The sequence below is a fragment of the Talpa europaea genome (assembly GCF_964194135.1).
Source record: "Talpa europaea genome assembly, chromosome: X".
Lineage (NCBI taxonomy): Eukaryota > Metazoa > Chordata > Mammalia > Eulipotyphla > Talpidae > Talpa > Talpa europaea.
Window position 1 is genome coordinate 2,836,156 of NC_140081.1, and position 12,973 is coordinate 2,849,128.

The 12,973-nt window shown below is 56.5% G+C and overlaps 1 protein-coding gene across 1 annotated transcript in view; it reads left to right on the forward strand.

Moving 5' to 3' along the window:
- Positions 1–1,961: 1,961 nt before the first annotated feature.
- Positions 1,962–12,973, forward strand: part of WWC3 (WWC family member 3) — a gene marked incomplete at both ends in the record, with an annotated part of 72,659 nt that continues 61,647 nt past the window's right edge. Inside the window, one exon of the mRNA XM_084258032.1 lies at positions 1,962–2,245. Within this exon, the coding sequence (XP_084114158.1) occupies positions 1,962–2,245 (284 nt within the window). The remainder of the gene's footprint in view (positions 2,246–12,973) is intronic.

Sequence of the window (12,973 nt, forward strand, 5' to 3'; positions counted from 1 at the left end):
GAGGAGGGAACTTGATCTTGGAATCCTGGGACTACGTGATCGCTGGCTAGGGGCCACCATCACCTGCGTAATCTGGATGGAGCGCAGCCGGGCGCCCTCAGCATGGTAGCACAGGGGACTGCGCCAGAGGCGGCCAGGTCCCAGTCCTCCGGGCATGGCTGTGGGAGTCATAGTACAGCCAGTTCTTTGCCTGCAAGGGAAACTTCTCGAACATCTGCCCACAGGAGACTATTTTCCCAAATTCCTTAGCTGAGACACAAAGTACCAGAAAAGAGACTTGGTGATGATCTGATCAGGGTCAAAGATTCCTCCCGCAGCAGAGGGGGAGTCATGTGGCCTTAAGGAGGCGGGTGGGTAGCACCTCATGACCTTGTGCTGTGACGTGGGACCTGAGGCCTTCATCGTGCTCTCTCTCAGCTCACCCCCCACACCAAAGGAAGTCTCTGGGCTTTCGAATTCTTCTTTTGTAAAAGAACTTTTCCCCTTATCAAAGTAATATATTTGACCAAGAAGAAACTGGAAGGTAAATTATTAAAAAAAAAGTCATCCTACCAAAGGGATGCAAACTCCCGAAGGGTGCACATTCAGGGGTGTTTCCGTCTGTTTTTTGTCCCTATATATCCAGCTTTGGGTCAAGTTAGTTTTCGCCAGGTGTTTTGGTATCACTGTGTTTCAAAACCTCTTGCACTTTCCTGCATTTCTTGGCATTAAGTCTGTGGCCAGGGAGCTGAAGCACTAAGTAGCTGGGGGCGATGGAGCAAGACAGAGCCCCACCTTTGGGGTTCAGGTTTCCTAGCAAGGCAATGAGAGCACTGACCATCGAGGTTTCACGCTTGAGGTGTTGGCCTGGCTCCCTCCCTAGCTGGGTGCTCTGGGGGTCCTCTTGTCAAAAGAGGCCAGGCCAGGTCAGGGGGGTTGCCCAGAGTGGGGACTCCAGAGGAACCCTTCTGGGGCTGTCCTGGGAGGAACCCCGCTTCCAGGAGCATCCTCTTTGCTCCACCCAAGGGGACCAGCTGCAGGTTGCTCCTCCAGTTTCCGAACGACCATGATCTGCCCTCAGTGAGGGCCTTTACCCACCTTCACCTGCCCCACTAGGTATTTGGGAGACCCCAGGTGCAGCTTCCTCCCCATCGGCCAAGGGCCCAGAGGCAGACCCCAGGCATCCTAGGCCTGAAGGCAGGTGAAGGGAGTGAAAGCGGGTGAAATCTCCTCCGGGAATTGTGTGGGCCCCAGGAGTCCACCTCAGGCCGGCCGCGTCTGTAGTCGGTGGGGTGCCGTCCTCCCGGCCCTCCTTCCTCTCCGCGGTGGCCCAGAGGCGGACGGACGCGGCGGCGCCCACCAGGCCCCCGCGCGGTTTCCCGGGGCGGACGAAGGAGGCGGCGGGGCAGAGGGAGGAGGGCGCGGGAGGAAGAGGGGGAGAAGCAGGCGGGGTGGGCTAGGGGAGTGGGGCGCGGAGGAGCCCCCGGCCGGAGATCCGGATCGGGGGCGCCGGGCTGGGGGGCCGAGACCGCGAGGTGGGGCGCCGCCGCGGGAGCAGGGTGGGGAGCGGGGGCGGGGGAGGGAGGGGGGAGGGAGCGGGGGGAGGGCGGGGGCGTGGCCGGGGGCGTGGCCGACTCGCCCCGCCCCTCCGCCGGCCGCGCGGCGGAACGAAGATGGCCGGGCGCGCCGCGGGAACTCAGTGGCTGCCCGTAGCGGCGGCGGCTCCGGAGCTGTGACTCTGCGCGCGGCGGCGACCCGAGCGACCCGGGCGGCGCGGGCGGCCGGAGCGGTTGACGGCGCCCCGGGCCGGGCGACCGGCGATCGGCGAGCGGGCGCCGGTGCGCGGGCGCCCGGCGGAGGATGCACCGGGCGCGGCGGGCGGCTCCCCGCGGCCGCCCCCGCGCCCCGGCCGCCGGGCCTTAGTGCTGGCTGAGGAGGCGGCGCGCTCGGGGCGGCCGGGCGGCGGCGGGGCCCGAGCCGTCATGCCGTGGCTGAGCGGCGGCCGGCGACGGCGGCGGGGACAGCCGCGCGAGGCCCCCCGGGAGCCCCCGTCGCCCGCGCCCGCCCCGCGGGAGCCCCCGCCGCCCGCGCCCCCCGCCGCTGCCTCCGCGCCCTCCGCGCCCTCCGCGCCGCCGCCGCCGCGGGCCCGGGAGAGCTCCGAGCTGCCGCTGCCCGCCGGCTGGGAGGAGGCGCGCGACTACGACGGCCGCGTCTTCTACATCGACCACAACACGCGCCAGACGTCGTGGATCGACCCCCGCGACCGGTAAGGGCGCCGGCGGGGTCGGGGCCGGCTCGCGGCGCCCCGGTGCTTGGGCCCCGGGAGGGCGGCCGAGGACCCCGGGAGGCCTCGGAGTCTGGGCGAAGCGCGGGCGTCCTCGGGGCCCGGGCGAGGAGCGAGGCGTCCGGGCTGCCGGCCTCGCGCCCCCGGAGTGCGGAGCCCCGGCCTGCCCCTGGGCCCGCGCCGCGGGGCGGACCCTCTGACTCTGTTCCCTCACGTCACCCGCTGTCCGGCGCCCGGAGTTTCCTCTCCCGGGCTCACGGATGGCCCGCTTTTCCTTTTTCCGCCGCGGCCTCGCCCATCCCTGCCGGGGCCTCTGCGGCCCAACGCCCCCGGCCCGCGGTGGCCGGATGAGCTGTCACCTTGGAGCACAAAACCGCCCCAGCCTTGCGGTGCCGGGTCCGGAGGGCTGAGCCTGGCGTCCGTCCGAAGAGTGCGCGCCGGGACGCTGCGAGGGTTCCCACTGCTCTCGGCGCTTGGGAGAGCCGGGTCCTAAACGGGGACGCCTGGAAAACTGGGTTACAATTCGGATGGAAATCGCCTGGCTTACTGCTGCCAGGGGGAATATTAGGCCCATATGCTTTTGCAAGAAAGGCAAACCAAGAGTGGAGTTTTAGGTTTCCATTTTGTGCCGGGTCAGAATCGGGCACTCGGTTGCCTTACTCATGTAAATAAACCCGAAGGAGTACAAAGGAATGCTGCTAGAAGTGCCACCCAATGGCATTTTGTTAATTTCACATCGTGGTGCGTTTCCTTGACTTTCTGCTCACTTGTCTGCTGGTTTCAATGGTCCAGCTGTTTTCTAGCGAGATGAATTTTGGGGGGCGTTGGGTTCTCGGCAAACGGCCTTTGCAGTGGCTGTCTGCTCTTGTCCTATCCCCAGCAACTTCCCCAGAGAGGCTGGGCCCCGAGTGCCAACCGGGAAACACTGCAGGCTTCCCAGCGGTTTCCAGACTTGAAAAGGCTCGGTGACACTGCTTCCTTCTACCTGCTGCGAAGGGAAGGCAGCGCTGCGAGGCCCTGGCCTTTGAAAGGAAACCTGGGAGGAGGGAGCGGGCTCAGTTGACTTCTGAGGATTTCTCTGGGTTCGGAGAGGGAGAAACAAAGCAAAAGGTTGGTGCTTTCCTAGCAATCTCTTGGAAAGCTGCAAACCTCTGGACTCAGAAACTTAGATAAATCCCAGCACGGTGTCGTGGCTGAAGGAGATGCTTGCTCGTTCTGAAAATCAGGTGAGAGCATATAATACGCTTCACCGAAGGCTGGAGCCACAGCCGTGTGACCCAGCCTCGAGTGGTTCTGGGATGGGTAGACTGCCAGGCATGTGGTGCCCTGTGAGGCTGCGTGTCTGTTGAAATCCCAGACCACTGGAAAGGGGACCAGTGAAAAATGCTGCTTTGCTTGGAAAGGACCAAGAACGGCTGCGCTTATTTCGGAGTGGGGGTTCCTGATGAAAACTAGCCCCGCACGTAGGTGAGCAGACCCCACGGAAGTCAGCTCGGGCGGCGCTTCCTCTCTGGGTATTCCCTGTGCTCTTTTCCCGGGGATCTGCGTTACTGAATGACATTTCCCCCTCTTTTCAGACATCACTTACGTTACGAATTTTGAAAAAGTCCCATTTCTAAAGTCGACCGAGCGAACAAAAGTGGATATCTGACATTTTTTGTAAAGTGAAAACATATGTATACTTTCGTGGGCCGTTGTTTTTATAGTGAGTGAAAATTCAGCAGGGGACAGCTTGCACTTCTCAGCTCCCATAATACCTTGCCCGAAATATGTATGGAATGTTCAGCCAGCCACAGACATCTCAGCAGAGTCTAGCGAGGGTGCAAATGGTGCGACAGGCATTCGTCTGCTCCTTTCAGAACAGAACCCTGGCGATTTTTATAGGTGACTGCGTAGCCCTTCCAGTTGCAATTGTGTGTTACTGTGCAGAAGGACGGCGCACACCGGTTTCTCCATGTGCATCTGACAGTTCAGACTCTTTTTGAGTTGCGTTTCGTTCACACGAGCCAGCGGAAAAAGGCTCTCAAGAAACAAGGGTGTCCCCCGAGCAGCTTCCAGCTAGAGACCCGGCCAGAGAGAGGCAGAGAAAGAAAAAGGAGGTTCTTAAAGAAAGTGAGATTAGGAGGGAATAAATGAATAGAGTAGGTGAGGTGAAAATTGTTGCTGACTTAAAAAACATTATTTCATAGGTAATGTAGTAAAAACTGTGACAGCGTAAAGTATGCTGCTGTAAGCAAAGTGACCCAGGGCTTGGGGTTTGTAAACAGTCTCTTCTAGAGTTTTATCTGAATTCCATTCAGTGCTGGGCTTACCAGCATTCGATGTAGCCAGCTCAGGGCCTGTTGGTGAATTACTGTGGCTGTACTTTATTTTTCAAGTCATAACAATAGAGGTTGCAAGTCTGAGGAAACATCTTTACAGATGTGGCCACAGATGTGTCCCAAAATGGCTGTATTCCCAGAGCATTTCTCTCCTTTGATGGTGAGCTCACCTGAGCTTCCGGTGGCTATTTCTGCCCATCGGGGCCATGCGCATCATTTTCATAGTTGTTTTCTGGGAAGCCTGACCCCAGATTTCGTCAAGAGAGCCTGGCAGTCTCCCTGGGTGAGTCTTAGGTGGTTATGTTCCTGGCGCATATGTCTTCTACCCCTGTTAACAGGGGGTTCAGGGATCACTTCCTCAGAAGGTATTTACCATTTTGGTAGAAAACTGGAGGAACATCTTACCTCCTTTGGGAAAATTTCGCGCTGGTGATGAGTCTATACACATGTGCTTCCTGGGGCTGTTTTGCTGCCCTGCAGAAGGCCTGAGGGGGTCGAAACTGCTTGTTCTGTTCCTCCAGCCTAGTTGGGATCCTACTGTACCCTAGGACAGCTTAAGGGGGGGGGGGCACCTTCGAGAGCAGAGCCCCGCGCAGCCCGTCGCAGTGGTGGAGACCCAGAGCGCATGGTGATGGAAGCTTTGCGGACCCGTGGTCCATGAAACACGCGGGCGGAGGAGTTCTGCGCTACACCCGATTGAACAGGCTGCTGCTTTAAGGAGAAAACAAGCTGTGGTTCTGGAATGTGCCAGAAGCCAACATCGCTACTTTCTTGGAACCTTTGTTTAGTGTTGATTAATGGGTTTGCTGTATCTGTCCCGCAGTCTTATTTGGGGATTATGTAAAGTTTCCAATAAACAAGCAAAGGTTTTCTATTTTTCATTCTTTAAGCTCATAGTTAGTGTTTATACGAACACGGGGTTGTGTCCTGCTTCTAAGGCCATAATGGATGGGCTCCTGGAAGAATTTTCTCCCTCCTAGTTTATCAGCAGCCGCTCTGTTGTCTGCTCTTGGTCTAATATCTTTCTATTCTTTGTTTCCTTCTTTTTAAAGAAAAGTGAATGGAAAAGTCATTCATTTCTAAAAATAGTTCTCGGATGTTTGGAAATCTCTTCAGTTTCCTTTTCTTCCCTTTCACTCTGACTTTGGCCGCGGGAATGACGAGGTTTTTCACCTTCTGGTAGGTTCTCTTCCAGGAGCCCTCGGGTCAGGCGCCATGTTAGCGGTGCCCGGCCAGCCTGGCCCAGGTGCTTTGGCTCATGCTGACTTCCTTTCCAATAAATTCAAGCAAGTGGCCAGGAGACAGTCTCGAGACAGTGATGGTCGCGTGAACGTGGTCAGGAGGGGATGGCTTCTGAGGAAGGCAGGGAGGGCTCACGCGAGCCTGGGGTGCTTTATCCTCATCCATCCACCTCCTGGGTTGAGGGGTTCTCATGCTTTCTCAGCACTGGGGCGGAAAGGGGGACTGTGAGAGCAGTCCTGGAGGCCAGGAGGTCTGGGTGTTCGGAATCAAGGAAGGAGTGGGTCAATTTGACTGGCCTAGAACCTTCTTGCAAGGCAGGTCAGCTCGGGCAAAAATAGGCCTGGCTTAGATGCCTAAGCTTTGGGGTCCAAAGAGCCAGGACCATCTTGTTCAAACTCTTCATTTTGCACTTGAGGGCCACAGGCAATGCCAGCAGCCAGAGGGCAGGGGCCTGAGTTGGGGTCTCCGGCCTGAACCCGTGCTCTTCCCTTTTGCCACCCATCCCATCTCCCTCCCTGCCCGCTGGCGCTGTTGCTGTTCCAGCGCTCATTGTGCATTCCCTCAGTCTCTGTGCAGGCACCACCTCTCAGCCTCGGGCCCACTTCCAGGGCTCAGGGCCCCAGAGGGGAGACCCGCAGACAGGGCCCTGCCTCCTGGGGTCTTGTTTCTCCTGGAGAGGGCTTCTGCCCGCAGGAAACCTTCTGGCCTGTGATTCGTGGGGCACGGGTGGCTGGTTTGCTCGGGGCCACATGCTTGAGGCCTTTGCAAGGCTTCCATTGAAGCCCATGGTGGGTGCAGGAGCTGTCGGTGGACAAGCGATGAAACTGAGGCCACAGGAGGTTGACTTAGTCCTCTCGCTTCCCTCCAGCATCTTCCACCTGGAGGGTCCTCTTCAGTTCCTTAAAGCTCTGGGGGCTAAGGGAGAGAGAGGAAGGAGGAAGGGTGCTGGCTGGGCAACGCTGCAGTTGCGTGTGTGGGTCAGGGAGCTCCGCTGGAGATGGGGACCTGTCTCCTGTGTGGGGAGACCTCTGAGTGCATGGGGCGACTGGAGCTGCCTTGAGATGATCCCCGTTAAAAAAAAATGGGGTGGAATTCACACACCATCGGCTGTACCATCTTACAGTGCACAGGAAGTGGGAGTTTGATTTACATTTCTTTTATTAAGAATACCCCATCATCCGTTGGCCCCACTCCATTCTGTTCCCAGCCTCCACCCTCTTCCCCACTGGTCCACTTGGTAGTAGTAGTTTATTTCCAAGGTGCAGCCATTGCTCCCGTCTACTTCCAGGACATTTCCATCCCCCGAAAGGATCCCATACCCTCTGGCTCCGTGGTCGCCTCTTCTGCAGTTTCATGGAGGTGAGGTCCCCCGCACGTGCCCCCGTGGCCAGCGCCTCCAGCATCAGGCCCTCTGGTCTGCCGGGCTGCGCGGATCAGCGCTCCGTGCCTTTCTCATGCCAAAATTCCATTCCTCTATGTGGACAGGCCACATTTTGGCAGCCCACCGAGGTGCCCTCCCTGTCGAGAGTTCCCTGCAGAATACTGGAGATTGCTGTCTTTAGCCGCCACCAGCCCCACTGTTCTACCTGCAGACAAGCCACTGGCGTCTGTTTACCAGGCGGAGTGTAGACATGGCCTCTTGTGCTCCGTGCTGCCCCCACTGCTGCTCCTGGCTTTGCCCCTTCGCTGCTGGCCCTGGCGCTTTGGGAACCAGGAGTGGGCTTCTCCCCTGGAGTGGTGCCCAGCTCACCGGGCCTGCCCCGGAGCTTCAGGAATGCTGGCGCCAGGTAGCCCCGAGTTTTAAGCTCCCCCGAGATCTCAGTGTGTAGCCAAGAGTCACAGGCATTTTGGGCCAGGGCTGGCGGAAAGGCGATGGAGGGGCGGGTGTAACTAATTTGGAGCCGGAAATTGGAAAATGGAGACTCTCTGCGTTGAATAATTTTTCCTCTGCCTATTGGATGCCCTTTCAAGTGTGCAGGCCGGCGGGTACCTGGGCCATCTGTCCATGACCAGGGGGCCGTGGAAGATCTTGCTGCTGCATAAATGCACGGAGCCCAGGGACCCCTGCTGGCAGCTTGCGGTGGGTCTCCTCTCGCTAGACCTTCTTTACACCCCTGCCTCCACAGGTGTGCATACACCCCGGCCTTTGTTTTGGATTTTCCTAGGAAGGGCTCACTTTCCCCCGTGTCGTGCCCCTTCATTTAACGGCATATGCACGTGTTCTTTCCACCACCAGAACACACTGTCGTCGCCCAGTGACTTAACAGCACTGTGTGGTATGTCTGAAAGATGCTGAGAAAGTCGACTTAAAATTTCGCATCACAAGACAAACAGCTGTGTGGTGACGGAGGTTTAACTAGATTCTTGTGCTGATCGAGCATTTCACAGTATCTGCCCGCATCGATTCATTGTGTTGTACACCCAGAACAGCTCGTGTTCCATGTCGATTAAAGCTCAGTTTTTAAAAGGAAGAAAAACAGAAGGGACAGGTCTTCCACCAGTCTTTATTTTTTATTTTTATTTTTTTAAAGATTGATTTATTTATGCATATAAGAACTGAGGTGTAGGCCAGAGGTGCAGGGGTGTGAGAGGACTCCCCAGAGACAGAGTGGGGAACAGAACAGGCAGACTGACTGAAATACACTGCTGAGGGGAGCAGCGGGTGAGGCAGGAGAGGTCTGCTGCGCCTTGTGGGTCACCTCCCTGACTGGCCGGGGATCGAACTCGTGCTGCAGAGGCTGAGGACAGCTTCACAGTGCTGTGCTTAACCTCTTGCGCCACCAAGGAGACCCTTCCACCGGTCTTTAAATGTGTGTTTTGAGTGAAGTAAAAGTCCCACTAAGGCTGAAGAAGTTACAGTTAAAAAGCTAAGGTTTAATGACCCAGAAGGTGACAGTTCTCGGGAGAATCTGGGCACGAGGCTCATTCTTCTGTGCTCCCAGGCCAGCGAGCCCTCCACTCCGTGAACTGTGGTGGAGTGAAGAGGCCCACTGAGGGCACACACGTGGGCACACAGAAGGAAAGGAAAAGCCAAGCTGCTCTCTGCTGTCCCCGTGCCCCTCACAGGCCTGGCAGTGCAGAAGAGACCCCTGGGGCCTGCGTGCAGGGAGGAGCCCTTCTGCAGCCTGTTCCTCTCCAGAGGAAACCCAGGCAGGCAGAGCCCAGCCCGTGTGCAGTCTCGGCCAGCACAGGGCACCAAGGGCACCTTGTGTGGTCCTACCCCTATAGCATCCTTAGACTAATTCAGGAGTAGAGAGGGAGAAGCTCAGTGGTGGCCAGGGGCTAGGGGTGGGGCAGCGGCGGGTGTGGCTTTGAAGGAGTGGCATGAGGGGCTGGTTGTGGTAGGGCATCTAGCTGGTTATGGCGGCTAGGCACGTGGTGAAATCACACGGCCACACTTGCGGGCGTGCACACAGGGATGCACGTGAACTCGGAATAAGCTCTGTGGATTGTGCCAACGTCGGCTCCTGGCTTGAGACTCTGCAATAGTTATCCCGCATGTGACATTGGGGTACACTTCTTTGCAATTTTCTGTGAATCTATGTTTATTTCAAAATAAAAAAGTCAAAAAAACAAAAAAAAGGAAATTGGAGAATGAAGGAACCAAAGATCGTTTTATATTTTTTTTAAATGTAAACCATTAGTCCCCATCACATAGTAGGTCTTCAGTAAATGTTTGTTGAATGTGATTGGCATGTAGAAACCGGCTTTATTTACTTAAAATTTTGTAGGTCTGTGTTTCACCTAGTTTTTCTCCTATGATCGAGCATTCTTAAGAGCCGTGCCTCCCTGCCAGCCGTCAGAGCCCCTTGTGTTGACCCGGGTGTGTGATCTCTCTGCAGCTCCCGGTGAAGTCCTGAGTGCTCTGCGCCTGTGCGTTTGACCCTAGGGGGGCATTTGGCAACGTTTAGAGACATTTTTGGTGTCTTCACTGGGGGTGGGGTTGGGGTGCTCTTGCATCTGGTGGGTGGAGTCTAGGGGTGCTGCTAAGTGCCCTGCAGTATGCAGGACAGCCCCCGCCACCATCAGCCCCCAAGTGTCCATAGTGCCTGATTGCTCTAAGCCAATCAGAGCAGCTGGGCCTGTAGTCCGCCAAGGCAGGCACATGGCCCAGAGCTGTCCAGTGCCGCGAGGGGACGTCTGAGGCAGGCCTGGCTGGGGAGAAGGCCCCCATTCCTACTGACCTACAGGAAAGCCACTCCTTCTCCTGCTAAGGGGCGTCCTGTCTCCGCGGGAACCTCGAGCTGGAAAGCCAAGCTGCTGCCCTCCACGCCAGGAGGGGTGGCCAAGAAGCTGAGGGTGGCTGAGGGGAAAGGCCCCGTCCTCCATGAGGACGAGCCACTCCTCCAGCACCGTTTCTCACTCGAAGTGGGAGGGAACGGCCCCCCCTTCCTCTGCAGAGCCAGTTGAAGTGGAGCTTCCGTTATTGGCCACCAGCTCATTATTGGCCACCAGCTACAAAGGGGTGCGGGGCTGCTTGGGGCTGGGGCGAGGAGAGAGGTGGCTGTCAGTGAGCCTGGGGGTCTTATTGGCGGACAGACGTGCCCTAAAACTGGATCGCGTGGTGGACAACTCTCTAAATTTACAAAAAAACATTGAATCGAGCATGTAAAAAAGTTGTGTGAAGTATGTTGAGTGTACCTCAATAAAGGAGTTTCAAAAGATCTTTAAATCAAGGGAGCTGGTCTTGAATTCTGGTGGCTGCCCTGCCCTGGAGGCTGCGCAGACCAGGCCGGGTAGAGGAGCACGATGCCCTTTGCTGCGCAGAGGCTCTGGCTTCTCATGTCCACGGGAGCCCCCATCCCTGCCACCTGCTGTGTGCCCTGCATCAGCTTACTTGGGCTCTCAGAGCCTCCCTTTCCATATAAGGGGGGGCGCTTCGGCCAGGGTCTGGTGCTTCGCAGACACTCATGCTTTCATTGCTCTCGTGATGGCGCTGGTCAGCGAGCGTGTCTTCTCCCTTGTCCCTGGCCTGTTTTCTTCCCCTCATTATACCACCCGGGATTCTGAGCAGCTCTGTTTTCCTCCAAGTTGTACAGCCCTGAAAATCCGCCCCCCCCCCCCCGCCCCAGCATAAAGACAGTGCTCAGAGTTCAGAGCTGTTTTTCCTCCTGCTTGGAACAGCATCTTCTTTGCATTCTCTTGGTATTGTGGCTGGGTAAGTGCAGTTGAGAACAGATGAGAGCAGAGCTGTCAAAGCTTTTTCTGTAAAGGGCCAGACAGTAAATATTTTAGGGTTTGTGCTCCATAGACTTTTTTTTTTAAAGATTTATTTATTTATGCATACAAGAGCTGGGGTGCAGGCCAGAAGTTTGGGGGGTTAGAGGATTCACCAGAGACAGAGTGGGGAACAGAACAGGCGGAATGACTGAAATCCACTGCTGAGGGGAGCAGCGGGTGAGACAGGAGAGGTCTGCTGCGCCATGTGGGTTGCTCCTTGGCCAGGGATGGAACTCATGCTGCAGAGGCTGCGGACAGCTTCATGGGTTGCATCTTAACCCCTTGCGCCACCAGGGAAGCCCCTTCATAATCTTTTGCAACTACTCACCCTTGCTGGTGTAGACCCAAAGCAGTCATAGACAATACCTAAATGTAGATGGGCCTGGCTGTGTTCTAATAAAACTTTATTTACAAAGACTTGGCTCACCGAGGTGGGCAACCCATGATGGATGCTGGCATGTGTATTGTGTTAACACAATGAAAACGTTTGCACATTCATCTTTCATTATTATTGTGCTAGCTTGGACAGAAATCTGCAAATACTCTGAATAGGTACAGTATTGATTTCTAGATCTGGATGTCATCTCGTTCCAGAACTGGGCATTTGTAGTGTTCAGTAATGTTTGAGACTTTTAAAAAATTCATATCATGTGATTAGACCTTGTGCTATAATTAATGGACACTTAATATTGGGTAGATGTTAAGAATAGAAGTTGATTCAAGGTCAGGATCTTCAGCTACATCAGAGCAAGCTTGTGCAACGCCTACGAGGCAGTTTTCATAGACACATCAGGTGCTTTTGGACATCCGTTTAAATGCACAGATGAATGCACTTTGGGGGTGAAACTGTTTACCAAAATTGTTGTGCTCTACAGCCTTGGAAGGAAGCGCTCAGCGCACATGCCCATACTGCTGCCTCCGGAAAGTCCTGGCCCTGTGGGGCTTTCACGCCGGTGGTGGGAGATGGGAGCGTGGGATAAGCGGCTTCGCCAGCCAAGTCAGCTGTTCCCTAGCAGCTGTCCCCAGAGCTGTGAAGGGTCTTCTCCCCCTTTGGCTCACTGATTCCTCTAAAACAGTGGATCTCAGCTAAGGGTTTGTGGGTCCCCAGCTCCCCATTTCTGGTTATTGCAGCTTGTGGGGAAGAGTGCTGCTGGCCCCTGGCGAGGGGAGGCAGGGATGCTACTCAGCATCCTACCAGACGCCCAGTGCGCCCCCGCCCCAGAGAAGGATGCTCCCAGGGGCGACCCTGCGGTGCTGCTGGCCGGGCAGGGACCCACCTGGCTTAACAGTGCTCTCCCGGGGAGAAAGCTCCGGCAGGCCGAGGGGGTGCTCTGTGCTAGGAGTCAGGGGCCTCAGCCCTGCTTTCAGGTGCTGAAGTGTGTGTGATCCACGGTGTTGGGGGAGAAGTGGCTCCTGTGGGGACTCTGCTTGTTACTCTGATAAGGGCGGGGAGCCACTGTATTAGGGACACTTACATTTCCTTGGGGTCTCTGACTGTTCTGGGGACTAGGAGGGCAGGAGTAGATGCAGCAAGACTGGGGAGGAGATGGTGGCTTTCCCCAAGGCCAGGCGCGGTGGCTCAGGCTGAGGGGGGTGCCTCCAGCCCTAGTTGTGTCTCCCCCTAGCCCGTGTGGTCACTGTGTATCTGGCTCAATCCTGCTGGGGGCGGGAGGCCTGGCCCCCAATCCTGGCGGCTGGGGGGATGGAGCTTGTGGCTGTGCGGTTGGGGCTGGCGGGGAGCTGGCCGAGCTGGCCTGCTGCTGTGCGGTCCCAGTTTGCTGCGGGGAATGCCCTGCTTCCCTCTAACTATTTTAGCAGCGGTCTGTGCCCCAGAGGAGCCCTCCTCAGAGGAGATTTACATATGCTAAATGCCCCTTTAAGGCTTCTAGTGCTTGGTTTAGAAATGGATATTTTGTTTTCATGTTAT